Here is a 27,258-nt window from a genome sequence, read left to right as displayed (position 1 = left end):
GCCTTGGAGGCTGCCTGTTGGATCCTTGCGCGGTGTCGCGGGACGTCGGACGCTGCCTGGGCTGCGGCCTCTGGCGCGTGTTGCAAACCACGCTTCCGCGGTTGGCCGGGGCGTTCCCTGCCGCCGCAAACAGTCGCACCTGGCGATCCCCCAGCAAGGCGCCGGCACAAAGGCTGTTGCTGGAGGACAGGGGCGTGACAGGGACTTTCACCCCAGCTCGCTGGTTTGAATCCAGGACAGTGACTGAGAGCGGGCAGCCGTGTGCATCTCGGGTCCGTTCCCAGGTGTCCACACCTCGACTGATCCCCTGCTGGCCCCTATGGCCGCGGATGCAGGGATTGACGGAGCCCGGAAGAGGGACCTCGTCTCGCCCCTAGAGGTGGGACCCACCAGCCCCAGACAGGCTGTGAGGCGCTGGCCGGGGAGCATGGGGCGCTGGGACTATGGCTGAGGGTGGAGCTGCCCGCCTGGCACCTTTCAGCAGGAGGCGCGATCTTTGGTAGCAGACGGGGGCCGTCTCCAGGAGCGGAGCCGTGCGCCAAACGGGAGCCCGTTTTTCACAGAAAACTCTTCCAGTTGTGGGAAACCGTGGCCCAGAACGTCCTCGAAATGTCAAATGTTTGCTCAGCCGTGCCCGCAGCAAGGGGCACCCGCGAGCCGAACGTCCGAGGAAAGGCATCGTGGCGCCATCCTGGCAGTGCCTATGATGCCGGGTGTAATTCGCTGGGGGTGACAGGGCCAGTGGTGTTAGTGGGGGAGAAAAGGGCCCCTACAGAGCGCCAGGACTGCATCTCCCCCTCTGGTTTGGGGTCCAGGTGGCTCAGATTCCAGAGAGCCTGCTGTGGTCCCTTTACTCGTGCGTGGCCCCTGGTGCCGGGAGCGGGGCGTCTCAGCCGGCTCAGGGCCGTGCCATCAGAGAGCTCCCTCCTTTCTATTCGGAAAGGCTTTATCGCATGCAAAGCCCTTCCCGCCTCGGCGGAGGCCTGGCAATCAATGCAGAGAGCTGAAAGAGGGATTGATTCCTACCCCCCAGGGAACTGCTTCCCTTACACTATCAAAAAACACTTTGTCTGTAATAAAACCGGGCAATCAATCTACATCATCCAGGGGACGGAGGAAGGGAAACAGCTTTGCTAACTCGCCGCAGCCGCGCATGGGCCTGGCCGTGTTGTCAGACACCTTGTTCGCGCTGCGCCGCGCTGGATGCCTCTCGCTGCTGTCGGCGCAGTAGATAACCTCCCGCTCCTTCTCATTCGTTCTTTGTGTTGCAAGCGCTTAAATCTGGAGGCAGACGAAGAAGATCCCAGCTGTGCTCATGACTCTGGAGGCTCGCTGCTGTCACGCGTTAAACTTGTGCCACGGCCCCGCTGCTGAGCAGCTGATGTTGGGGGCTTTATTGCCGCGCCGTGGAGCAGTGTCACGCGGGGCTGCAGCGGGTTCACCCAATTTCACGCCGAGATGCTTCCGGCCTTTCAAGCTTGTAGCGTTGCTGTGCATGCGGGAGCAGCTGTGCAGGTCCGTTGCCGAGGGAGGACCCGTGCTGACCCCTTGCAGAATGACTTTAGCAAGCTCACGAATGCACGGACAGGCTGGACCGCGCTAGTCTGGCACCCTGGGGCCTGACCGGTGCCGAACCAGAGAATTTGCCAGACCACGGGAGGTCACTATTGTCCAGCATTGCCCACACTGCCGCTGCTCATTGGGCTCTCAAAGACAGTTAGGGACACGTTAGAGCCAAAGAGCAGCACAGAACCCGGAGAGCCAGGCCTGGTGGCTGTAAACAAACTGTAAGGGACCCCAGGACACTTGGCCACCCCATGAAAAGTGGGCGTGTGGCTGACTAAAATCATGCCAGACCACGGATGTTTCTGGACCAGCGTGTTCTGGACTAGGGAGGTTCAACCTGTAAAATGCTCTGAGAGCCACAGTGGGGGTACGTCTACACTACCACCTTAGTTCGAACTAGGGTGGCTAATGTAGTCATTCGAAGCCCGGGCTTCATTTGCATCTTGCCGGGCGCCACCATTTTTAAATCGCCAGTAGTGGAACGAGGTGTACCAGTAGTTCGAATTAGAGAGCCTAATTCGAACTACCTACTCCATGCCGCATGTAGCCGCGGGCATGGAGTCCGCACTAATGGGGATTTAAAAATGGCGGCGCCCGGCAAGATGCAAATGAAGCCTGGGATATTTAAATCCGGGCTTCATTTGCAACTTCGAATGACTACATTAACCACCCTAGTTTGAACTAGGGTGGGAGTGTAGACATACCCAGGGAGAGGCTGTCTTCACAGCCTAACCATGTGCGGTCCAGACTTCCCCTTAGTCCTTGCACAGACGGAGCTCTTGGTGGAGTCGATGGCAGCTTTGCCCAAGTGAGGGCTTCAGGATGTGTCATTTGCTGAGTCTGTTATTAAAGATTCATCTTCCCCCGGCCAGGTGGGTGTAAAGCCCTTCATGCAGAAAGAGCACTTGTGAGCAAGTCTCACGCACGTCCCTGGGCCCACTTGTGAGTAAAGTGACTCCTGTGAAGAGCTCGTCGGAGCGGACCCTTACGATGGCATGTTTGGGACTGGCCTGGGCGCGACCCACTGACGGCTCCAGGCCCGACCCATGGGACAGAACGTTGAATGTGGCTGTGCTCAGGGTGGGAGGCGTTGGAGGATTATTTCCACTAGCTTTAAATGGAGTGAGTCAGCCTCTCCTGAGTCTGTTTGCACCAGGGTTTTCTTTGCACCATGAACAGGAGTCTGCCCCAGCTGGGTCACTAGTGCTTGTGCGTTCCTAGCCAGGGCGCAAACGTTAGAAATTGGTTGGAAAAATGAAATGAACAGACTGGCTCTGCAGCCCCTTCCTCGCGTCTTTCTCCGCCTCTCCTCACATGTGTTAATTTCTCCCCCGGATTGATGAATTGAAAAGAGCAACTTCAAACAAACCCCTTGAATAAAAGGCAGGTACAAAGCCCAGGCGGCTAATCCCGAATGACTGCATGGAGCTATCCAGAGGCTGACCTGTCGCCTCGTCCCCGCTCTGGTGGGTAATTGCATCCCAGGACAGGCTGCTCGCTGACTTGAATAGCCCATCACCTTAATATGCATGTGCTCTTATGTGTCTGGGAGCCCGCAACAGCCTTTGAAGTGGCTCCAGTGAATAGGTAGCCAAAGCGCTACAGCCAATTAAATGTGAGACGGGTTCTTTGTTTTCTTTCATTTTTTTGATTTTGTTTGTTTAGTGAAATGTCAGGCCAATTAAAGCGAGATCAGTGCGAGCTTTCATTTTGAGGCAGGCCACTGCGGAAGGAGTCAAATGAAAGTTAATCAGACGCCAAACAGAATGTGCCCAAGTGCAGGAGAGAGACAGGCACTGGCCCTTGAGAGCCGTGTCACTGAGAAGGGTCCAGAGGCTTCTCACGCGTGGGGAAAGCGCCGTGTCTGTGTGCCACGTGCCCAGACACTGCAGTGACGGGCGCTGTGCAGAATCAGATATCCCGGAATGGCTCATTGGCCCTCCATTCAGGGTTTGGGGGCGTGGCTTGGAACCCTACAAAGCCACCAGCCCTTCAAAGACTGAGCCGGTGCCTTTGTCAGGTGGCAAGTAAAGGAAACAGCCCTGGTCATAGCCTCCTATGAAGTTGAACCCGTGGGGCTGCCATTTCTAAACCCGCCTTTCGGGCTCCGAGCAAGTGTGGGGGTGGAAGTCAGGAGAACACGCCAGTGGGCGGAAGGTAGTGCCGAGCTGGTGCTGGCTCCCGCTTCGTGGCACAAAAGGGATGTGCAGCAGTGAAGGAGTACTGTCTAGTGGCCCTGACTCCTCGGTACTTGCCTCGGCTCAGCCACAGGCTTTGCTCTGTCACCCTGGGCAACTCTCGTTCCCATCTGCTGAATGGGGCTAGTGCAGCAGGCAGCTCGGCGGCGGTGGCTCGGTCCGATTCATAGTGAGCAAAGTGCCTGGGGGTGTAAACACATTTGTGTGAGTGTGACGTAGTGGGGGGTACCTTGCTGGTTGCTATGCTGGGCAGTGGGTTGTGAGTGACCTCCACTGGCTGCAGCACGGCCCAGCAGGGCAGGGGATGAGTCATTATGCAAGGGGGCTTCGAACCTGTCTGACCAGTTATCTCCCAGGGAGCGGAACAATGGGAAGAAGGGGAGTGGAGCCCTGGCTGGGGGCAGGGCTGAAAGTGAGTTGGTTAGTTTCTGTCTGGGATCATGGAGAAAGTAGCCTAGGCAACGGGCTGGGATTTAGGGGCCCAGGCTCCCCCATCTCAAGGGGGGCTGAGGCATCCTAGGCCTGCCCTGGAACCAGATTCCATCTGTGCTGTGCTGTATCCTGGAGAAGCAATAAACTCCCTCTATTCTACCGGCTGGTAGAGTCTGTCTGTGCTGTTACGGGGGTGCAGGAGACGGGAAAACCCCAACGCGCCGTCACAGGGAGCACTGAAGGAACTGTCAGCGTTGGTCTGGTTCTTCCCAGGGACTGGGGGCAGCAGGGAAGTGGAGCTCTGTTCAGAACATGAGTCGGGTGGGGGGGGGCTCTTGTGCGTCCACTGAGACAGGAGAGCTTCTTCGCACCTGGGATTTTCCCCTCGGCAAATGCCAGTTGATTATTGTTCTATTTCATTCCCCGTGCCCTTAACCCAGCCGTCGATCCTGCTGCAGAGAGCACCTGGCCTGGGCAGTGTCATTTTGGGGTGACAGTTCCACGCGTTAGAGGAAGTGGATGGTCTTTCATGGCAGGTTGAGTTTATTCACGGGAAAGGCGGGGGCTGAAAGTTGCTCAGGCGTTTGGAAGGTGAGAGAGAATCCCGGGGCAAGGCTCAGTGAGCAGAGGGCAGGTGAGGGGACCTGAGGTGCGTGAACACTGGGAGTTAGGGCCGGGGTGGGGGGTAGATCCTGAGCTGGTGGAAATTTGGTGTTGATGTGGTGGGGCTTTGCTAGGCCCGAGCCCCGGGCCAGCGCGTACGTACTGCGCTTGAGAGCTGGCGTCCCCGGGGGACGGCTCGGGGCCGCTCCTGCGGCAGCGTTAGTGTGTCGGCAGTGCAAAGCCCCAGTGCATCGTCTCCCCCGCAACCCACGCGTGATCGCCGGTCTCTGCGGCCGGATGGAGGCCTCCCCAGGCTGAGGCAGCCCTCGGGAGGCTGAGGAGGCCGTGTCTGTCGGCGTGCTCTTGTGGAGCGTGCAGCTGTCCCATTGCCTTTCTGCCCGGCTTGGAGGGCCTCCATTTTCGGACAGCCTTCTGCTGCAAGATGGCTGCTGCAGCTGAGCAAGTCGCACGCTGGGATCTCCTGGGGAGAGGCTGCATCTGTTCCCACTCACCCGAAATAGAAGGTACAGAGCCTGCCAGGGACCCGCGCTGCGTGAGCAGGGCCGGAGGGGGGGGAGCGGAAACCCCCCAGCGCCGAGGGCGGCTCCGCTCGCGGGTAGCAAGACCCATTTTGGGGAGGGGGGCAGCTCCAGGCTTCAGTTTTCACTGACTGCCGGGCCCTCTCCAGTGGCTTGAGCTCATTTCCAGGCAGTAGCTGCTTTCTCCGCCTCTGCTACTTCCCCACCCCCAGCCCCACTCCCTGTCAGCCGGCGTGCCAGTGATGCCAGGACATGCTGCCGATTGCAGTGGGCTCGCACCTCGCCGCGGGGGAGACAAGCCAGTGCCAGGGGAACAGGCCAGCAACCAGGGTCCCAGCGGCTTTCGCAGAGAGGTGGAAGAGCATCTGGAGCGGCTCCCTCTTCGGTGGAGGCTGCGGGGGGGCGGGAGAGGTGACGAGGCAGGGGGGGCGGGAGAGGTGACGAGGCAGGGGGGGCGGGAGAGGTGACGAGGCGGGGGGAGCGTGGAAGAGGTGACAAGGCCGGGGGCGGGAGAGGTGACGAGGCAGAGGGGGGGGCGGGAGAGGTGACGGGGGGAAAGGTGATGAGGCGGGGGGCTTTTCGTAGCAGTGGCTTCACCAAAGCCTAGCCTGTTCACGCCCGGGCCGTGCTCGTGCTCTGCGGCAGCAGCACACACGCTGGGCCCGAATCCCCCATCCCACGTGTCGAAATACCTGCTTGAGGTAGCTCTCTAGGACAGGGCGTGTGCACCGCCCCTGCCCGCTTGGCTGGCCTCTAGGCTGTAAGCGTGTGGTGACAAGAAGGGACGTTATCAGGTAACCCGTTACGTTAACAGGTAACGATTAACCAGTACTCAGGGAGCCATCCCCCAGCACCTCTTGGCCCCTGTGCATGGCGGGTGATAGGGGGCCGCTCTAGCCCAGCTGGGCGGGGCAGCCCCTGACCACCCCCCCCTTAATCGGCTAACGGTTAAACTTGACGTTTAAGTGGTTAGCCAGGGGCCCGGGATTTTGGGTCCCGAGTGAAACGCAGTGAGTTTAGGGGAAGGGTTTTCCAAGGTGCGTTTTTGTTCTGTGTGCGTTGGAGGGAAATCGAAGGTGATTTTGCCAAATTTAAAACCCGGCTTGAAAGCGGAGAAAACCCTTCTGTGCGCTCAAGAGCAGGGGCTCTCGAAACGAGACTGGCGTCCCCCGTAATGCTCTTCGCTCCATTTCTGCCTCTGTCTCGGCTGGACGGCCAGCATAGCTCGGCCAGTGTGACCCCGGTGCCCGGGCAGTGCGGGGGCCAGTCTGTGGCGAGTACAGGAGGGGCCCGAGGCGATGGGGGACTGCAGAAGCAAGGTACTGTTCCGCATGAGCAGTGGTGCGGCAGCTGGCCCGTGGCTTGCAAATGCCGCAGGGGGAGGTGATGGTCCAAGCAGCTGCTTGTGCCTCTTCCCACGTTCCCAGCATGGGAATATCTCCCTCGGTTTTGTCTCTGCAAAGGCAGCGCTCAGGTAAGCGGCGGCTAAAAGCCGTAGCTGTCCGTGGTACCGATGGGAGCAGTGTCGGTGCGCTGCACTCCAGCTGTCAGCCGCCCGAGCCGCTGTCAGGCGGCCAGTCTGTCCCCGGCTGGGTTGTCATTGAGAGATGGACACAGCCGTGCCGGGCGCGAGGGCAGAGTTGAAAGCAAGCCACAAAAGGGAGACATCCTAGGCGGTCACTGAGGGCAGGGAGGGCATGGCGGAAGCCCTGGGAGAGGCCCTTGCTGGGTACAAAGCTCCTTTTTTGGGACGCCAAGTGCCGGCTGCTCCCTTGGCAAGCCCCCGGTGCTGGAGGGCACCCGGTGCCTGGCCCGGCTGAGGACCAAAGGGAGTTGGGAGCAGGTGTGCACAGGGATGCAGGGTGCACGTGCCCCACGCTGGCACATGCGTGTGCCCTGTCAGCGGGCACCAAGCGGGCTGGATTTGGAGCTGGGCTGTCAGCACTCCAAGAGCGTAACTGATTGCTTCCATGCAATTTGTATTAATCTCATGCTTCAGGTGGAACTCAGCTAATCAGTGTAGACAAGAAGCTGAAATGGGTGCAATCACATTAACATCACAGAGCCAGCTCCTGAAGAAAAGACTTGGTGCTTTGTTGTGGTTTGCATTTGATTGTCACTCCAGCGTGGTGCTGCCCCCCTTCCCCTCCCGGCCCGGGCTCAGGACGGCAGAGCGCACGGCGCATTGACAATTCCCTTTGTAGCAATCTTATCTCTGCCCAGCAAATGGGATCAGCCTCTTGTCTGCCTCGTGTTAACAAGACATGGACACAAAAGGCGAAGACTCCAGCAAAGGAACTGCTCTTGGGAGGAGGGGGCTGTTCTGGCTTGTGGCTTGGAGGGGGGGGGGCGGGGATTTAGGAAGTGCCAGAAAAACGTTTCCCAAAGGAGCCCTTCAAACCCCTGCGTGCGCATTCCGAGGTGTCCGCTCCGCTCCCGCCTGCTGTGTGCCGGGCTAGGAGGCAAACGGGACACGGAGGCAGGGCTGAGTTCTCCAAGGTGCTGAGCGCAGGAAATCCCATGGGTTTCAGCTGGCCCAGCCCCTCGGACCGATTGCAACCTCTTAGAAGCCCTTCTGGGCCAGGACCTGCCTGCAAGGAAGAGCTCTGCAGGCATTGCCTTTCCGCAGCCGTGTGTGTCGGGACCTCGGGCCCACTTGTCTGTCTGCCCGTCTGCCCTGTGGCTTGTAACCGGCTGTGACTTGCTGCTGTGGCGCCTCCTGCTGGCCTTTCTGGGAGCTAGCTCTTCAGCCACGGCACGCCTTGTGTCTTTCCCTCCATCACCTGTCTCCTGGTGTGGGTCAGGCCCCATGGCCCTCCTGCCCACGGTGCCCTTTCCTCACGACACTGCCCTACCGCAGCGCCCTGCGCTCTGGGATCCCCAGCCCCTGTGCCCACCGTGCCTCAGTGACCCACGGCCTGTTGTCATCTAGCGCCTGCCCCCGGGGCACCTGCAGTGTGACGTGGCCACTGGTCATTGGCAAGGGGGTGTGCCTGCAGCCTCCCTGCAGCCCTAGTGCCCTCAGGGAGTTTGCCTGGCCAGAGCTCCCCAGCTCTGCCTCCCTTTCCCCGGCCCTGCTGGGTCTCAGGTACCCTCTGTTGCGAACCCAGCTGGAGCCAGTGCGTCTATCTCCCCCCTTCCAGTGGCCCCTACTTATACTGCCCCAGCTGGGCCCTGATTGGCTACTTGCCTCAGCTGTGGGCTGGGTGTAACCCTTGCTGCGCTGGTGCGGGGCAGCTGCCCGGTCGCCGCTGGCATGTGACTCCCAGGTGGCTGGCTGGTTAGGATTCCGGCCGCCTGCTGCCCCGTCTCTGGGCCTCCTGTGGCTGCTGCCAGGCTGGCTGTTGGCGGGGCGAATCCAGGGCGCTGCCAAGGGATGGGAAGAGCCCTGCGCCCGTGTTCAGACACCTCTCGATGCCCTTCCCACCCTGCCCTGGCACGGCCGGTGCGCAGTGCGTCAGCGGAGTCTTCTCCTGTCCCGGCAGCGCCGCACCATGCTGCACCGCGCCGGCCTGGCCATGCCTGTGGCCCTTCCTGCTGTCCTTGTGCCCCAGGTGTGCTGGCGCAGAGCACCAGGCGCCGGCCCCTTCGTTACATGACTGGCGGGTTTGGGATTGATGCTGGTGTGGCTCAGGGCGCTCCCACGCTGCTGTCGGGCACCCGCGGCTGGCTGGTGCCCGCTGGCTGCAGGCCCCGTTCGTGGCAGCGGCGACGTGCCGGCTTTGGCTGCAGCCTGAGCTCTGGGACCCTCGCCCCTGCAGCGTCCTAGCGCTGGGCTCTCGCCTGAGCCCAGGTGCGCGAGGCAGGGCCCGTCGGGAGGCAGTTCTCTTCCCGTCTCCAGGCGAACTCCTGGGCAGGGATGATCGTGCTCTGGGTCCGGGGTCCTTGGGAGCCTGCGGGCTCAGTGCGGGGCAGCGTGGGCCAGATGGGGGCCAGCTGGACCCGGCTCCGAAGAGGAGAGCGGGGTCAGTCTGCCTGCAGAGCCTGCGCCACGCCTGGCAGGTGAATCGGGCCAGTGGAGGGAAGTCTGGGGCCCCTCTTCCCTGCCTTCCCCTGCCCCCGTCCCTGCAGCTCCTCTGCCCCAGGGACCTCGGCGCAGCCCGTGCCGCGATCACGCTCTGCTGGAACCGTGGCCGCCTGTCAGAGCCATGAGCAGCGCGAGCAAGTGATTAGCGGCGAGCGACCGGGGCCCTGCCCGGGGAGGGTTTGGAACGCTGCAGCTGCCAAGGGGAAGGGGCACTGCCTCTCCCAACTTGCACCACGGAGGCTGGGGCACATGGCTGGGAGAGCAGCCCTCCACAGCCAGAGCCTGGGGGGGGCAGGGAGGCTGATGAGGCACAGAGGGCCCCAGTTCACTCTGCAAAGAGAGCTGGGGAGCCGCTGCAGAGTGGGGGATGGGAATGTTGCTCTGTGCGCCCACCCCCTCCCCCCCGGGCGTGGGCTTGCCATCTGAGCTAGCAGCTGACACTGTGGGCTCCAGGTTCCAGTCCCAGCTGAGCCTGGCCCTGCCCTCCAGCACCCTTTCTCCTCCCTGCAGGATCTAGGACCAGGGAGACGCTGCTGCCCTGCTGTGGGAAGGGGCTGTTGGCGCTGGCACTGTGGGTCCAGCCTGGAGCATTTCCCTGGCCACCGGCGTCCCTAGAGCGCGGCCCAGCAGCCCCTCTCCCTGCCGCAGTGCCCGGTGTCTGCAGAGACAGATCTCCTGCCTGGGCGGGGCCGGAGCAGCCGCCAGCTGTCAGAGCCCTTCCCGGCTGCGCCCTGCCAGGGGAGTTCCCGCCGCCGCGGTGCAGCGAACCTGGCGCAGATGCGATGATTCAATTAGCTCGCGTGGCACCGTTTGGTCCTGCGCCAGCGTCTGGCAGGAGCCAGTTTCCCACCTGGCTGCAGCTCTGCGAGGTGCCCGGCAGGGTTTGAGCTTGGCAGGGAAGCCAGAAGGTGCCAGGCGGTGTGGCGGGGGGGCTGCTGGGGGAGGGGGGGTTGCTTTGACCTCATCCCCAGCTCTCCCATGTTACGGGGAGTCCTGCAATAGACAGGGTCTGCCTAGAGCTTCCCTTTCGAATAAAGCGCTTGTGTCTGGCCTTCCGGGTGCAGCGAATAGCCTGGCAGTGGGACCCGGCGCAGCCTAACGCCTGCCGGCAAAGAGACCCCGCCAGAGCGTGGATCTCCAGTCCCATGGCGCAGGGTCCTGCGGCGTGATTCGTGGAAGCGTGGGGCCGGCTCCGCCGCAGCCTTGCCCTGGTGCCGCTTTGCAAGGTCCAGTCTCGCTTTCCTGTCACTTCTGGGGGGGTTTCCCCCTCCACTTGTCTCAAGTTTGAGGGGCATCAGTCTGGCTGCAGGCAGACAGGGTGGGCACATCCCCCCTTGTTTGCTAGCTGGTGCCCCAGGAGCAAGGCTGGTGGACAGAAGGGTGGTGGGTGCTGTGACGTAGTGGGGGTACCTTACTGGTTGCTGTGCTGGGCCGTGGGTTGTGAGTGACCTCCACTGGCTGCTGGCTGCAGCACGGCCCAGCAGGGCGGGGGATGAGTCATTATGCAAGGGGGCTTCAAACCTGTCTGACCAGTGATCTCCCAGGGAGCGGAGCAATGGGAAGAAGGGGAGTGGAGCCCTGGCTGGGGTCAGGGCTGGAATTAAGGGAGTTAGATTCTGTCTGGGAAGCAGGGGAGAAGGAGCTAGGGAGAGGGCTGGGATTGTAGGGCCAGACACCCCCCATCTCGGGGCGAGGCACTGAGGCCTCCTAGCCCCAGTTCCTGTAACCAGATTCCATCTGTGCTGTGCTGTATCCTGGAGGAGCAATAAACTCCCCTGTTCTACTGGCTGGTGGAGTCTGTTCGTGCCACTACGGGGGTGCAGGAGGCGGGGGACCACAACGCACCACCACAGGTGCGACCTCTCTTGCCCTGGCCTGCTGGCTTGGCTCTCTGGCTCGTCCGGGGCGTGGGCCTGGCACCGTTCCTCAGCGCGGTATCGTGTGCAGAGGCTCTGAGCACCAGCCGTGGGCCCCAGTGCGAGGGAGGCTGAGAATCCCTGGCCGGGGTCGGCTCAGGAGGGTGAATTGGGAGGGTCAGGCACTGGGTGAGCCAAGTGTCCTCTAACAGCCCTTTGCCCATCCAGGCCAGGATCTCGGGGCGCTTGGCAGGCGCCCGGGAACGAGGCCTCCCGGCTCCCCGTGGAGTGGGATAAATGGGGGTTTCCCCAGCTGCAGAGTGAGCACGAGAATCTGACACCCCTAAGCCCTGCAGCAGGGTGGGGCGAGACCGGACTCTGCCTGCCCATTTCTCTGAGCTCTCTCCCCCAGAGCTAGGAACAGCTGGGCAGCCAGGTCTGCACCCCTGCACCCACCCTACCCCCGCTCTCCCTCCCCATTGCCCCTGCCCCACTATCCTGTCCCCTCCCCGAGGAGCAGTCTGGGCCATTCTGCTGCATTTCCATTCCTGTTGAATTAAAGTCCGAGCGCCTGCCAGGCCGAGCCCGGCGCGTCTCCCAGGCCACACGGGAGACTGTGTCTTGACAAGTGTCTAGTTTCTGAAATGGATTTTCTCCTCTCGGCTTGCTCCCTGCCCCTTTCCCTGTCCCCCGGGACCAGGGCAGCATTGAATTGGGCAGACCAGCTTTCTCCATCGCTGGGGGTTTGTGTGTGTCTGACTAACTACTCGCAGCCAAAACCAGTGGGGTGGGGGACGTTCCCCGAAGAGCAGGCGGCCCCAGGAGGGCTGCCCAGCGGGAACCCTTCGGCTCTCGGTTGGTTCCTCTGAGCGCCAGTCCAGGCCCTGGCAAATTAGCATGTAAAACGTACGCGGTGTGGGTTTTGGCTGGTGTTGCTGCTCCCCCCTCTCCGGGCAGCACGCTGCTCTCCCGGGACCCCGGCCGCGCCGAGCAGTTGATATGTTTACAACCGCAGCGCTGCCTTTAATCAAACATCAATAAGTGCATGTCAGCCAAGCAAAGCCTGCCACAGAGCTGCCCTCCCACCCGCGGCTCCGGAGAAACGGGCTAATTGCCCTGCGCCCCCCTTCCTGCCCAGAGACTGGCGCTTGCGGGGTCGGGCTGATCCCTTTTCTGTAGGACCCAGGATTCCCGGGCAGCAGCGTCCTGCAGCGCCTGCCCCCACCCTGGCAGGGCACAGGGACACCTCAGGAGCACTGGCACTCGGAAACCTGAACTGGGCATGCTGGGCTCAGCCGGCAGGGCGGGCAATGGCGGAAAGGCACAGCTCAGGCTGTGGGGTTATCTAGGGAGAGCTGGGTCCAGACGGAGGTTTGGATGTGGCCACTCCTTCCCAGTGAGCCGAGTCTGGGCTGCCAGTCCGGAGACGGTTTGTGGGATTCCCAGAACCCCCTTCCTCCACCCTGGGTGGGGGTGCCAGGCCCATCTCTGCTCTGTGCGCCGGGCTGCGTGTTCGTAGGGCGCCATCGGCCTTTAGCACCCGCGAGCAGCCCCTGGGCGGGGAAAGCAGCAAGCTCCGGTGTGTGCATTTGGGGCCAGACCCTGCAGGCTCGAGGCCTGTTCTTTACAAGCCCTTTTGGCCTCTTGGCCCCTTTTTTCTCCCAGGGCAGCTGCTCGGGCAGCTGGGGAGGCTGCCTGTGCCAGGAGGGCCCGGGGGGGTGAGCCAGCCTGGGCAGGGCCGGCGATGGCTGCAGAGTCCTGTTAGCGCTGCCGTGACGGGCCAGAGGGCAGGCAGCTCTGTGCACTCGACTGTCCCGGGGCCACTGGGTGGAACGGAGGGTCTGTCTCTGCGCCTGCCCGTGAGTCTTCCCGTTCGCTGAGCCGCCGGGGAGCGTGTGCGCAGCCATGTGCCAGCCGGCCGGAAAGGCAGAGGAGCCAAGCGCCAGCTACACCGGAGACTGTCCTCCCTCTAGCGGTCACCTGGCTGCAGCTGGCAGCGCCGGGGCGGGCCTGGCTCGGTTGCGGAGCTGACGTCCTTTTCTATTGCTTCTCTCGGGGGAGAGGATGCTGCTGGGGGAGCCCATGTCACTCCTGGGCTCCTGCAGGCGCTGAGGTGAGGAGGTCCAAGCACACCCCCTCTCTTCCGCCCCATTGCACGGGTCTGAGCTGGGGTGCAGGAACTCAGGCCCCCCCAATTTTTTCTCCTCTTGGCTTTGGAAGACACGCGCTGATCAGCTGGAGCCCAGGGCCACCTGCTTCCGAGCCAGCGCCCCGTCCCGCTTGCGCCTCGTTAGCGGTGCCAGCACTCGGGCTCAGACCTCGGCCAATCACAGCCGCCAGCTGAGATCCAAACGCCGTCCCGCGCAGGGCAGTGGGCGCATAGCGCCTCTCGCCATTGCGGCGGGACTGTCTGTCCCCTCCTGCGAGGCCCGTGACTCCAGAGGCAATGGGGCTCTTTCTGGGTGTGGGACTCCGTGGGGACGGGCAACGCGGGACGCGGGACTTGCGGGGCTAGCGCCTGCTGGCAGGAAACTTGAGACCACGTTGCACCCTTCTGCGCAAAGAAATCCAAACTCCCATGCCAATATACTGACCAGTGTGTGCTCACACCACTGCCATGGGTTGGATGGGTTCAGAATGGCCACGCTGTGTGTCATGGCCCTGTACTGCTGAGAGAATCTCCTTCAGCCCAAGCACAGTGGCAGCAGCATCGGTAGTTCTGTTTCCAGTGGAACTGTGAAATTCCCGCTGGCCTGGTTACAGCGCTTTGCCCTTCTGTAGCCCCTGGAGCTGGGAGCCGTTCCCAGGAGGCAGGGTGGGGCTGCTGGCCCCATTTCACTGATGGGAAAGCTGGGGCACAGGGCGGGAAGTCCCCATCCAAGGTCACACGTGGTATCCGTGACAGACTGCAGCCCTCCCCGCCCCGTGCTCCAGTCACGCTCCGCCCTCCCCCTGTAACACGGAGCTGCTGTGACCCCTTTTCCTTGCTGCAGTCACCGCGCAGTTAGCCGAGCTGTGGAGCTGGGAGAGCTCCCAAGGCACAGGCTAGCGACACTAGGAGAGCGCTCCTTCATCCGACTCGGCGCTCTCTCCGTGTACCCCCTCCCCCCGCCGCTTGCGTCTGTGTCCCACGGTGGCGGGCATGTTCCCTGTGGCCTGGGAAGCGGTTCTGCCCATCCCTCCTCCCCTTGTGCCACCCCCAGCGTTTTGTCTTCGGTGCCCCCCGAGCCACACGCCGCTCGTGTGCAAAGTTGGGCATGGCCACAGCCCCTGGGGGGGCATCCGGCGGAATCGTCACCCAGTGCTTTGAAGGCTTGTCACGAGGCCGAGCCGCCAGGCAATGCGCCGGCCCCTCCATGCCTGCGCCCCCAAATCACACCCCACTAGCCCGCCCGGGCGGCGAGGACAGGATCCTCTGGCTGTTAATTGAATTACATTGCCTTGGAAAGCCGAGGAGCTGTAGCTCATTAAACCCTCCTGTGTCCCATTAGAGCAGAGTGTGTTGCCTTTGCGGATTGTCATTATCATATATTACTGCGGGACTCGGCAGAGCTGTTTGTTTATGCATTACATTTTTTTCCTGCCTACCCCACCCCCCTGAACCCATTTTTCCAGCATGGTATATGCCACTCTGGGGACCGCGGAGGTGCAGCCTTCCCCGCTCGCGGGATAAATAATGACTTCTGTAGTGAGAGCCAAATTTATTTTCCTAAAGCGAGATGAGCGGCGGCTGGGCCAGTGCCGGGGGTGCTGCGGCGTTAGGTTCTCAGTGACTTGGGGCGGGGGAGTGGCTGAATGGTGTTGCTACGCCCCCGCCATCCTCAGGAGCCCGGAGCGGCCCCTTGGGTAGCCCGGGGGAGCTGCACGCCGCTCGGCTGATGGGTCGGAGCGTTCTCTGGGCCCCACGTCTTGCTGCACGTGCCGTGTGGGTTTGTGGGGCGGGGAGTGGAGAGAAGACGGAGTCACAGCCTGGCCCGGTTGCTGAGCCCCCTTGGTCTCTCCCCTCCCCACTGAAATGCAGCTGGCTCTCGCGGCAGGCGCGGCGGCGGCTGACCCGTGGGATGGAGAGGCAAGGCTGAGAGTGTGCCCTGACTCTCAGGGTGTGCGGGAGCCTTCCCCAGGCCTCACGGCACCAGGCCATTTCCTAGCAGGAGGCCAACCAGCAGCCCCCCCTCCTCCGGCTGAGTCCCTTGGCGATGCCAGTCGCGTTCGGCCGCCACCTGCCATACCCAGCGCATGGGCGCAGGGCAGGGTTTGCCTTTCCAGTTCTGGGTCTGACCGAGACTGGGAGGTGCTGGAAGGTGGCCAGGGACTGAGTGCCCCCCCCAAGCAGGCTTTGAGTGGGCCTGATGAGCCCCCTGTTTTCCCCTGTCAGTACGGTCAGCTCCTTTCTCCCAGCGGCCAGGTCCCCTCCCACCTTCCTCTGCTGCTGGGTCGGGGTGCTCAGGAGTAGGGGCCTGCTCTCCCTCACATCCCTCTCAGCACAGAGGACTGGAGGCCCCGTGTGTGGGCACTTGGAAATGCTGGACCGGCGCTCTCCCTGGGGCAGAGGCTCCTCCCCGGCCAAGGTGCGCGCTGGCCAGAGGGGCCTTGTCTTAGCTCTCCACCGCCACACGGCTGCTCTGCTTCCTTTTCTAGCCGTGACCTTTGCCACCGCCACGCCAAAGAACGTCCTGGTGTGTAATCTGCAGCCGGGCTCTGACCGCTCTCCTTGGTTGTTTCTGGGGGCGGGGAAGGCGCTAGCAGCTCAGGCCAGGCTCTAGGTGGAACCTTGCCTGCCTTTGCTTTCCAACTGCCTCTGTCTCTTCAGCTCCTCCAGGATCGTTCTGCTTCGCTGGGCCAGCTGAATGGTTTGCAGGGACCTGGGAGCACAGGGGCCCTGCTGGACGGAGCTTAGGAGCCCAGTTTGAAACTCTTGCCCCTTCCCTGCGTGGGGCTGTCGGGGAGGGGAGCGTGCCAAATGGGACTTGCAGCAGAGAGGAGTCCTGCGGGGCCGGGGCTGGGGCAGGTGTTTCAGGCTGAGAGGAGTGGGTGGCAGGTGGTGCAGAGATGGCTGGAGGATGGGCAGCTGCACGGCCCCGCTATGGAGGAAGGAAGAGGTGTGGGAACGGGGTAGGGGGGTTGGGCAAGTCCTGTAGGGCCAGGGCAGCCCCCTCTGGACCGCCTGGCAGCCCGCTGGGCCCGGCGCGGGTGTCAGCCCGGTGACCAGCCTGTCACGGGAGCTGTCGTGCCCGGTCGCCATCGGCGCTAGCATGTGTCAGAGCAAGGGGACTCGGCCCTTCCCCAGTCTGACATGAGGCCAGGGCTTTGTGAGGGGGCTGGGAACCTGCTAGCTCCAGTGCCTGGAAAACTCGCCCAGGGATCATGGCTCACATGACGGTTCGGTGGCAACGCTAGAACGACTCCCCCAGGGAGATGACTCCAGCCTGCGTCAGGCCGTGCAGGGCTCTCACCTTTTCTGGGTCACCTGGAGAGGCGGAGCCCCGCCTTGCCCACGCGCCTGCGTATCGAGGGTCATGCCAGCGACAGGCTCAGTCAGTGCTTTCATGGGGCCGGTGGAGAGCTGCCCTCTCGGCCAGGGAAGAGGAGCCATGAAGCGCATGCCTCTTTGGGGCTTTGTTTCAGTATTCTGTGTGGGTACGAAAAGAATCTCTGGCATCTGCAATGCAAAGCCTGACTTGTTGATGTGAGACCGTACTCTGTATTCTGCCCAGGTTTCGATGAGTGAATTATGCAAATTTCTGATGGAAAAATATTCCTCCTCACATCCTTGAGAGTGTAAAACCTTAGTCAATAATTCATAGTCGTGCGTCTCAGACTGGAGGCATTCTCTTCATTATAACTTGCACCTAGTTATTTGTCTTTCACATTTTATTGTATATGCCGGTGTAATGCTATGCATTATAAAATTTATCTGCTTCATTATTTTATGATCCTGAGCTGTATAATGCAACAAAACTATTCTGTTTCTGACTGCATGACCCGTTGGTTGGATCCGTGCTGATAAACTGTATTTGGCCTCCTCAGAGATAGTGTTCGTGGGGTAAACTTTCAGGGAGCTGTTTGTGCCCTACCCACATGCCTGGGGATGGAAGAACTGGGGTTAATTCTGCAAGAGCAGCTGTGGAAATTAACCCCTGGATGCATCTGCACATCCCCAGCCTGAGCAAAGTCTTGGCCTGGTGGGACAGTGCTTAGAGCTCAAGGAAGTGCGGAGGTGATTTGTTGAGGGTAGTGAGGAAGTTCCTCGCTGTGTCGGTTAACGCGGGCGCGGGCGCACTGAACTCCAGTTTCACCAGCCTTTCATGCCAGAGTGGCGGGGCTGACATCTGTGGCTGCACACGTCACGGCCGTAGTGCTCCCTAAGGGTTAGCATGGCGGGAGGGCAGCCGGCTGAGTGGTGCCGTTCTCCAAGTCCTTCTGTGCCCTGCGGTGGGGAATGGGGTTTTCTCCTCTCTGGTCCCCACTAAGGCAGGCAGCATGCACCATTGCATCTCTCCAGCCATAGAACCCATCTCCTGAGTCCCAGCCTCTGTCCTGCCCACTAGCCCAGCCTTCCTCCCAGGCCCCTTTCAATGCCTGGCTGGGTCCTGGAGGTAGGGAGCAGTGTTTGCCAGGGAGCTGATTATTGCTGGCTGCTATGGGGCTCGCTGCTCCAGCAACATCAGCTGCTGCTGTGAAGGTTACAGAGGTGGGGAAACCAGCATCAAGTCACAGACCTGTTCCAGGCTCAGCCTCAGAGCCCCACGGTGGGGGCCCTCTCCAGCAGCAGAGCTGCCCAGGCTAACTGAACAGGAGCACATGGCTCTAGAGAGCCCCTGGGACAAGTAGTGCAGCCTTTGAAAGGCAGCAGGGGGACCTGGTAGCTTAGCCCTCAGCTACATCAGCTTTGAAGGCAGGCGGTTTAGCCTGGGCCTGGTGTATTTACTGTAGATGTGAGCATCAGGACCGTGCAGTCTGCAGCCAGGCCTACACCGAAGGGGAAGGTAGAATCAAGATACACAACTCCAGCAATGTTAATTATGTGGCTGGAGCCAACGTACTTCAATTGAGTTTCCCCTACCCCATCCCCACAGCAGGAGGCCAATGGGAGCACATCTTCCTGTCGGCTTCCACGGGAGCAGGAATACCGGCCGCCAATGAGGGTGCCCCCGGAGTTTGATTTAGCGGGTCTTTGCTAGACCCGCTAAATCAAACTAAGCTGGATCGCGGCAGAGTCAATGTGACCTAAGTTCCCTGAGGTCTGGTCTGCCTCACGCTGTAGCAAGTGTCTCTGAAACCTCCGTAACCAAACTCCTTTCTTCCCCTCCTCTCAGTCCCAGCCATGATCACCTCCCATCCCAACACCACCATCGCCATCAAGGGCCAGATGAAGGAGCTGAATTGCACGGCCCGAGGGGAGCGGCCAATCATCATTCGCTGGGAGAAAGGCGACACGGTCATCGACCCCGACCGCAACATGAGATACGCCATCACCACCAAGGATAATGGGGACGAGGTCATCTCAACGCTCAAGGTGAGAGCCTGGGGAACTGGACCTGGGCTGGGTGCATTTCACACACCGGCAGGGTTTGGTTACATTTAATCACAAAGGGAAGCCATCCTCCCCTGGGCATTTGCTACTCCCGCGGCCGGCCTGCGCCAGGAGTGGCTGCGTGGAACGCCGGGAGCAGGTTGGCTGCGCATGTGCAGCTTTGTCCCGCCTGCTCTGCAAAAACATCTTCCCTCGGCTGGGCGATGGTTTTCATTTCTACTGAGAAATGTCTGTTTTTCACTGGCAACAATAAAACGTGGACCTGTTGAAAAAGGGAAAACATTCAAGGAAATGAAACTTTTCCCTTGATTTGTCCAAAGAAAACGGGAACTTTCCTGCCTGCTCCAGAGGGGAAGCGCCGTGTGCCTGCGAGCGCCTCGGTGCCAGCTGTCTGAAGAAGTAGCTCTAGGCCTTCTCTCCTGGCCTGTCTGTCCCTGGGCAGGGCTGTCGTTGAGTTTTATTGGCGACTGGCTTGCTCGTTTGGCCAGCATGCCGTTCAAACCTGGGCCTCACGGGAATGTAGCTGAGGAGAGACTGCAGGAAAGCAGAGGGAATAAAAGCATCTCAACATTAGCGCCCACGTGGGGCAGGAGAAGCACCTGGCTTTCGAGCGCAGGCTCTGTAAGGCGTGGATGGAGCGTGCTGGCTGTCAGCGTGACCGAGGGAAGAATGTGTGTTCTGCTTAGTGCATCTCCCCAGCTGGACAGTCCCAGCGAGTAACCAGCACTGACGTCTCCTGCCCTCCCTGTCACTCTGGCAGCCACGTTCTGAAACGGCCTCTCTTTTGCCTCTTACGTATCCGCAGCTCAAACCGGCCGACCGGGGGGACTCTGTCTTTTTCTCCTGCCATGCGATCAACTCCTACGGTGAAGACAGAGGCTTGATCCAGCTCACTGTCCAAGGTACTCGCTTCCTCCGGCCCGGTAGAATCCTAGACGTGTAGGGTTGGGAGGGCAGCTAGTCCTTCCCCCATGGTGTGCCAGTACCAGCACACCCAGACCATCCCTGATGGGTGTTTGTCCAGCCAGTTCTTAGAAACCTCTGGTGATGGGGAGGCCACAACCTGCCTCGGCAGCCCTTGCCAGAGCTTAACTGCCTTAGGCTATGATTACACTGCAGAGTTTTTCTGGGACGCTGGAGGGTCGTGTCCAAGGAACGCACCTGAATTTTTTTTCAGAAGAGCAGACATGCTTTTTTGGCATCCCTGTAACCCTTGTTTTACAAGGAAGAAGGGATGTTCCAAAAAAGGGTTTTTTCTGACATTTGGCCCAGTGTAGACGGGCCAGATGTCGAAACACCTCTTCCGACAAAAGAAACGGAAAAAGCTACACATTGCGGTTGGCAATTGACGTAACTTTTTCCAGAAGAACAGTGCAGCGTAGACACGGCCTTAGCGTTGCAACACTTGTCGTAATATTGAACCTAAATCTTCCTTGCTGCGCATGTAAGCCCTTGAGTCCTCGTCCTGCCTGCAGTGGCCATGGAGATGAACTGATCCACTCTCCTCTGCGTAGCATTCGAACACCATGCCCAGGTCCTGCCTCAGTCGCTTGTTCTCCCAGCCACGCATCCCCAGTTTTGTAACCTTCCCTCGTAGCTCCAGTTTTCTCACCCTCTCATCATGTTTGCTGCTCTCCTCAAGGCGCTCCCCCGTTTGTCCACCTCTTTCTCAATGGGTGGTGTCCAGAGCTGGAGTCTGAGACACCAGCAGTGGAGCCTCCTTCCCTGGAAAATGTTCAGTCTGGTTGAGATGCTTTTCTACAAGTCCTGCCCCAGTCCAAGCAGGAGTTCACACTGGAAGTCCTGTGGCCTGTGCATCGTAGGAGGCCAGGCTGAGCTCATGGCTGTGGTCCCTTGTGGGTTTATAGCCTCGGATTCTGACCCCACGGGGATGAGGAGAACTCACACTCTGCGGGGGAAGGGCAGAATGTCCCCGTCGGGGTGAAATGGTTCACAGCACTGGGATGGATTCTTCATTCAGCCGCAACTTTTTCTCTCCCTTTTTCTAACCCAAGAGCCCCCTGATCCTCCAGAGCTGGAGATTCGTGAGGTGAAAGCCCGAAGCATGAACTTGCGCTGGACTCAGAGATTTGACGGGAACAGCATCATTACTGGGTTTGATATCGAGTACAAGAATAAGTCTGGTAGGTGACTGCACTTCCGCCCACCCTGGGATTCCAAACCATCGTGCACTTGTAACCGATAGAATTTCTGTGGATGACATGGTTAACCACGGCCCCCTCCATGCGGCCTCCAGGGGCTGCCACGGCCCCCGGCAGCCCTATGACAGTGTAACTGGTTCCCTGGTTACACTCTTAGGGCATGTTTTGACGGCATGTTGGGGTTTTCCCGTCTCCTGCACCCCCGTAATGGCACGGACAGACTCCACCAGCCAGTAGAACAGAGGGAGTTTATTGCTCCTCCAGGATACAGCACAGCACAGATGTCATCTGGTTACAGGAACTGGGGCAAGGAGGCCTCAGTGCCCCCCTTGAGATGGAGGGTGTCTAGGCCCTACATTCCCAGCCCCCTCCCTAGCTCCTTCTCCCCTGCTTCCCAGACAGCAACTAAAGACCGTCCCTTCCAGCCCTGCCCCCAGCCAGAGGCGGCTTTCCACCTTCCTTTGTTCCTCTCCCTGGGGGGTAGCTGGTCGGACAGGTTGAGAGACCCTTTTTGCATAATGACTCACCCCCTGCCCTGCTGGGCCGTGCTGCAGACAGCAGCCAGTGGAGATCACCCACAGCCCACTGCCCAGCATAGCAACCAGCAAGGTACCCCCACTACGGCACACATGTCTACGCAGCAGAGCAGAAGTCGAATTAAGCAACTTCAACTATGTCAATTGAGCAGCCGAAGATGAAATAGCTTAACTCGGCTTTTGGCACCGTCCACACTGCAGTTAGTTGAAGGGACAACGCTCTTCCACCGACTTCCCTTACTCCTCTTGAAATGGGGATAACAGGAGTCGGAGAAAGACGTCCTCCAGCTCGACGTTATTTTAAAATAATTGCTTGCTGTGTAGACGTGCGCTATGTTATTTCGAAATAATGTCAGTTATTCCAAAATAACGCTGCTGTGTAGACCTACCCCCACATCCCTACTCTGCAGGTATCATCAGACAGAAGCAAGCATGCGTGTGTGGTGTTATTGTCCAAAGATACAAATCTAAACAGTGGAATCATAGAATCATAGAATAATAGGACTGGAAGGGACCTCAAGAGGTCATCGAGTCCAGCCCCCCGCCCTCAAGGCAGGACCAAGCTCCGTCAACACCATCCCTGACAGATGTCTATCTAACCTGTTCTTAAATATCTCCAGAGAGGGAGATTCCACCACCTCCCTTGGCAATTTATTCCAATATTTGACCACCCTGACAGTTAGGAATTTTTTCCTAATGTCCAATCTAAACCTCCCCTGCTGCACTTTAAGCCCATTACTCCTTGTCCTGTCCTCAGAAACCAAGAGGAACAAATTTTCTCCTTCCTCCTTGTGACACCCTTTTAGATATTTGAAAACCGCTATCATGTCCCCCCTTAATCTTCTTTTTTCCAAACTAAACAAGCCCAGTTCATGAAGCCTGGCTTCATAGGTCATGTTCTCTAGACCTTTAATCATTCTTGTCGCTCTTCTCTGGACCCTTTCCAATTTCTCCACATCTTTCTTGAAATGTGGCGCCCAGAACTGGACACAGTACTCCAGCTGAGGCCTAACTAGTGCAGAGTAGAGCGGCAGAACGACTTCACGAGTTTTGCTTACAACACACCTGTTGATACAACCTAGAATCATATTTGCTTCTTTTGCAACAGCATCACACTGCTGACTCATATTCAACTTGTGGTCCACTATGACCCCTAGATCCCTTTCCGCCATGCTCCTTCCTAGACAGTCGCTTCCCATCTTGTATGTATGGAACTGATTGTTCCTTCCTAAGTGGAGCACTTTGCATTTCTCTTTATTAAACCTCATCCTGTTTACCTCTGACCATTTCTCTAACTTGCTAAGGTCATTTTGAATTATGTCCCTATCCTCCAAAGAAGTTGCCACCCCACCCAGTTTGGTATCATCTGCAAACTTAATAAGCGTACTCTCTATCCCAATATCTACATCATTGATGAAGATATTGAACAGTACGGGTCCCAAAACAGACCCTTGAGGAACTCCACTTGTTATCCCTTTCCAGCAGGATTTAGCACCATTAACAACAACTCTCTGACTACGGTTATCCAGCCAATTATGCACCAAGGAGAAGTGTTAATTAGTGAGGCGGGAGCATTTGAAAGGGAGTGTTAAAGGAGGCAAAATGTGCAAACAGCCATACCGGGCATGGCACAAAGGCAAGGGGGGAGAACATGCCACCTCAAACGTGGGCCAGCTCAACAAAGGCCATAAAGTCACCATGAAATAATCGTCCCCAGCCCGGCTGTCCCCGCTGGCTGAAATGGGGCTTTTCAGAGACGTCCCAGCACCTAGCAGCACACGGGTGCAATCAACCGGAAACTCCCCTGCGGGGCCCGTTGCCTGGCAAGCACGGCTGGGAAAAGCCCTATGCCAGAGCTCCCATGCTGCCCCTTGGCTGCGATCCAGCCTGGGTCAATGCCCCATAGTGGGCAGGCCGCCGGGAGAAACCAGGACGGGTTCTGTCAATCCCCAGGTCGTGTTGGTGCCGCTGCCTGGCACGTCTGTGGTGATCCCCAACCTGAAGCTGCAGGCACAGCAGCCTTGTGAAACAGTGTTTGTAGCCCAGTGTAACCCTCACCCTCGCCACGGCCCTCTCCCCAGTGGCTTCTGTTCTGGAGTCTCTGCAGGGGAAGGGCTGTTCAGGCCTGGTTTCCGCGCACACCTCTGGGGCAGCAGGGAAAAGCGGGATCGTTGTAAGGCCCTTGGCCCCACCAGAGCTCAGCAAACAGACCCGTGCACACAGTACTGCAGACCTGTGCAAGTGTTTCTGCTTTGTGGCGTGTCGATGATATTGGGAGTATGTTTTCCGGCCCCACTTTACCGTTCACCGTGTCAAACTGGCGGAACCATAAACATCTGAGCCCCATTTCCGCACTGAGTTTTATCTTGGCGTTTGCACTTCACGCTCGTGGCTGGCCAGCGAAACTAGCCCCTTTGGTTCCCTGCAGCAACAGGGCTGTCAAACTGCAAGACTCCTCTCGCAAAAGGGGCTTGTGGCCAGGGACCGTCAGGAAACCCTTCCCATCAGATTTATCATTTCTGTTAAACATGAATCCAACTTCTCTATGGACTTTGGTCGGGAGATGCAGATCCCTGACCTCCTGAGGGTGTTTCGGGTGTCGTCTTTGGGGAATCTGCCATCCTGCCTCTTTCCTGCACCAGAGCACCTCGTTCTCCCGCTGTCTCTGCAGGAGATAAGCGACAGATGATTTTCTGAACAATCTGATATAGAACAGAAATCTCAATTTGTGCTCACCTCATTACAAGTGTGTGTGTGGCGTTGTGTGTGTGTGTCTGGCTCTGTGTGTGTGTGTGTGGGTGTGTGTCTGGCTCTGAGTGAGTGTGTGTGTGTGTCTGGCTCTGAGTGTGGGTGTGGGTGTGTCTGGCTGTGTGTGTGTGTGTGTGTGTTTGTGTGAGTCTGGCTGTGTATGTGTGTTTGTGTGAGTCTGGCTCTGAGTGTGTGTGTGTGTATGTGTGTTTGTGTGAGTCTGGCTGTGTGTGTGTGTCTGGCTCTGTGTGAATTTTGCTTCCACATGAATTAAACCCAGGCCATACACAGAGCCCCCTACACTCCACCTCCACGTTAGGATAATTTTAGTCATTTAGAGCTTGATCTTGCAGGACACGGAGCAATTCCTGGATCACTGAAGTGTCTCCGCTCCCCTGCAGGCCAGTGGGGAGGGAAGGGCTCAGGGCCTTGGTGAAACGGCCCTAAAAGAGGGGCCTGGGTAAGTGACTGGCACCGTCTGTGAGCCAGAGCCATCTCACCCGCAGGTTAACACCTGTCCTGGTGCTATCAAGCACGGCTCCATCTCCAGCATCAGCGCCCCGGCCACTCCCAGCGGTTCCAGGCGCCCTGCCCTGCCTGGGTGGCACAGAGATGCCCTGGTGCAGAGCCCTTGGCACGTGTGCGGCTCAGTGGGAAGGGAGGCAGGAGACAGGAAGATGTGGCGGGGGGGAGAAGGGCAGACACAAGTTCTGGGGTACTGGGAGTCAGCCAAAGCGATCAGGCAGCCTAGCCTGCGGGGCTGACAGAGCCTCTGCAGAGCCATTCGCTCCAGGACACTTTCTGGGAACTTTTGTCCTCTTTCACTGGATTTGTTTTCCCCCAGATTCCTGGGATTTCAAGCAATCTACCCGCAACATCTCTCCCACCATTAACCAGGCGAACATAGTGGACCTGCACCCGGCCTCTGTCTACAGCATCCGCATGTACTCCTTCAACAAGATCGGGCGCAGCGAGCCAAGCAAGGAGCTCACCATCAGCACAGAGGAAGCAGGTGCATTTCCCTCTGCCGGGTGCACGCCTCCCGCCAGCCTGCCGTTCTCCGGCTCCACGGGCCTCCCCGCCACTCCATGCGCTGACTCTGGCAGGAGGGAAGGACCGGGAGGGACGCAGAAGAGAGCCTGCGGTGCTGGGAGGGAAAGTCAGGCCATGTGCGGGGGAGAGGTTGCGAGCGGCCGGAGTGGATCATTGCAGGACCTGTGTCACTGTTCCCCTCTGGCTTTCGCTGAAGCAATTAGCAGGCAAGGTGTGGGCTCTGCCCCCATGGAGCTGGCCTTGGTCTGGACACAGTCTTCCTATTGGCAGTGAGGAGCAGGGAGCTTTCCGTGGTCCTGAGCAAGCGGTTCCGCAATAAGGGGGCTGAAGGGGGCTGCCCCTTCTCCTGACCTGGCTCTAGAGGGGTTTCTGAGCAGAGCATGAAAGCTGTGCTGTTAGAGCGGAGCCGTTTTTCTGTGCGTGTGTTTCACCTGGGCTCATTTCCCTGTGTGTGGTGGGGACCCTTGTGCGGAACCTCCTCAGACACTCCTAGGGGGTTGATTTCCTCGCTGGCTAGGACCCGCACGTGGGCCCAGCCGAACGTGTATCAGGGAAGCAAAGCAGCCAGCATTTTGGATAACGTTCTCCGGCACTGAGATGGGGACAGTGCGTGCTCTGTGCATTGTCCTCTCCCCTGAGGGGCCTCGTGCGCTCAGCAGTGCTGCGTTCCTCGGTGGGAAATGAGAGCGCGGAGCTGGGAAGGGGGAAAGGCTTTTCTTTCCAGCACACTTTATTTCAGTAGTAGGGAAGGGGGGCGGGACGTACATGGTAGCACCCAAGGGCATTTACTTTTCTCTAGCCCTTTGTTGGTTTTCCCCTGCTGTGAAGTTTGCCCCACTGCAGAGCTGTTCCTTTAAAGTGAGTTTCACTCCAAGGGACTTTGTAAACTTGTCTCTGTTTCCCCTCAGCTCCAGACGGGCCCCCGATGGATGTCACCTTGCAGCCAATGACCTCGCAGAGCATCCAGGTCACATGGAAGGTACGTTGTTTGGGGGGGTTGCTGCGTGTGGAGTTTGCTTGGCATGGCGATACCCCAATGGCAGTGGTGTACAGAGGCAGGCCCGATAGCACATGACAGCGGCTGGTGCTTGGGCACGTCACTTTGTTTCTTTGTGCCCGCTCCCCCTCTAGAAAGTGAAGGCTGTTCCCCACTCTGGCACTGCGAATGCAGAGGGTGGGAGCCCACAAGAGAGCTTCGAAACCTCGCCTCCACAGGCTCTGGGTACAACTTCCCCCCAGAATCCTAACACCCAGATACTGGGGATTTCGCTGCCACCATCAAGTGCTTTGATCCCCTAAAAACAGAGGGGGTGAACACTTGGAATCACCCCCAGGGTACCCCAAGCTCTTTTGCCCCAAAAGAGCTTGAAAAAAGAAAAGAGAAAAGCAAGCTGCCGTCTCAGGTAGCCGACCCCTCACTCAGAGGCCTGCAGACACCCACAGGCAAACCTGCCAGGACACAGGAACCAAACCCTCACCTGAAAAGAAGTGATTTGTATTACAAAAAAAAGATCAAGTTGATAAGGCAGACTCGGTTCCTAGATGTTACAGAGCAACTGAGGAAAACAAATGAAAACAGAGACACATCACGGCACAATGCTTAGATGGTGAGGGCAGAGGGGAGGCAGAGAATCACAGAGTAGTTCAAACCAAACCACAAAATAAAGAAAAATGACCCTGAGCACAATTGGACTTGTATTTCCCTGGTAGTCACGTCTAATTTTCTCTTTGTTCAGTCCGCTCCCCTTCTCTGAATTTCTTGGCAGGAGGGGTAGTCTTGCCCGGGTTAAATCATTTTGTGTCTCTCAACCCCTGATGCTAACTCTCCCACACAAAGAAAACCGGCAAGGAATCTATATCCAATTCAAATTCCAAGCCTCTGTCTCAATTGGCTCTCCCGGCCCCCTGGCTGACACCTTTGCTAGGTACCTGAGTTAACCCCTGGGGGTATGTCTACACTACAGCACTAATTCGAACTAACTTAATTCGAATTAGTTAATTCGA

The 27,258-nt window shown here is 58.9% G+C and overlaps 1 protein-coding gene across 2 annotated transcripts in view; it reads left to right on the top strand.

Annotated features, from left to right (window-relative positions):
- Positions 1 to 27,258, top strand: part of DSCAML1 (DS cell adhesion molecule like 1) — a 258,686-nt gene that overhangs the window by 173,737 nt on the left and 57,691 nt on the right. For both annotated transcript variants that reach the window (XM_075909312.2, XM_075909311.2), the window contains exons 12-16: positions 18,538 to 18,737; positions 19,561 to 19,657; positions 20,771 to 20,899; positions 25,046 to 25,213; positions 26,163 to 26,233. In XM_075909312.2, the coding sequence (XP_075765427.1) occupies positions 18,538 to 18,737; positions 19,561 to 19,657; positions 20,771 to 20,899; positions 25,046 to 25,213; positions 26,163 to 26,233 (665 nt within the window). The remainder of the gene's footprint in view (positions 1 to 18,537; positions 18,738 to 19,560; positions 19,658 to 20,770; positions 20,900 to 25,045; positions 25,214 to 26,162; positions 26,234 to 27,258) is intronic.

Source organism: Pelodiscus sinensis, chromosome 25 (assembly GCF_052426305.1).
Source record: "Pelodiscus sinensis isolate ZL-2025 chromosome 25, ASM5242630v1, whole genome shotgun sequence".
Lineage (NCBI taxonomy): Eukaryota > Metazoa > Chordata > Testudines > Trionychidae > Pelodiscus > Pelodiscus sinensis.
The sequence above is the reverse complement of the archived record's forward strand: the minus strand, read 5'-3'. Positions and strand labels throughout refer to the sequence as shown.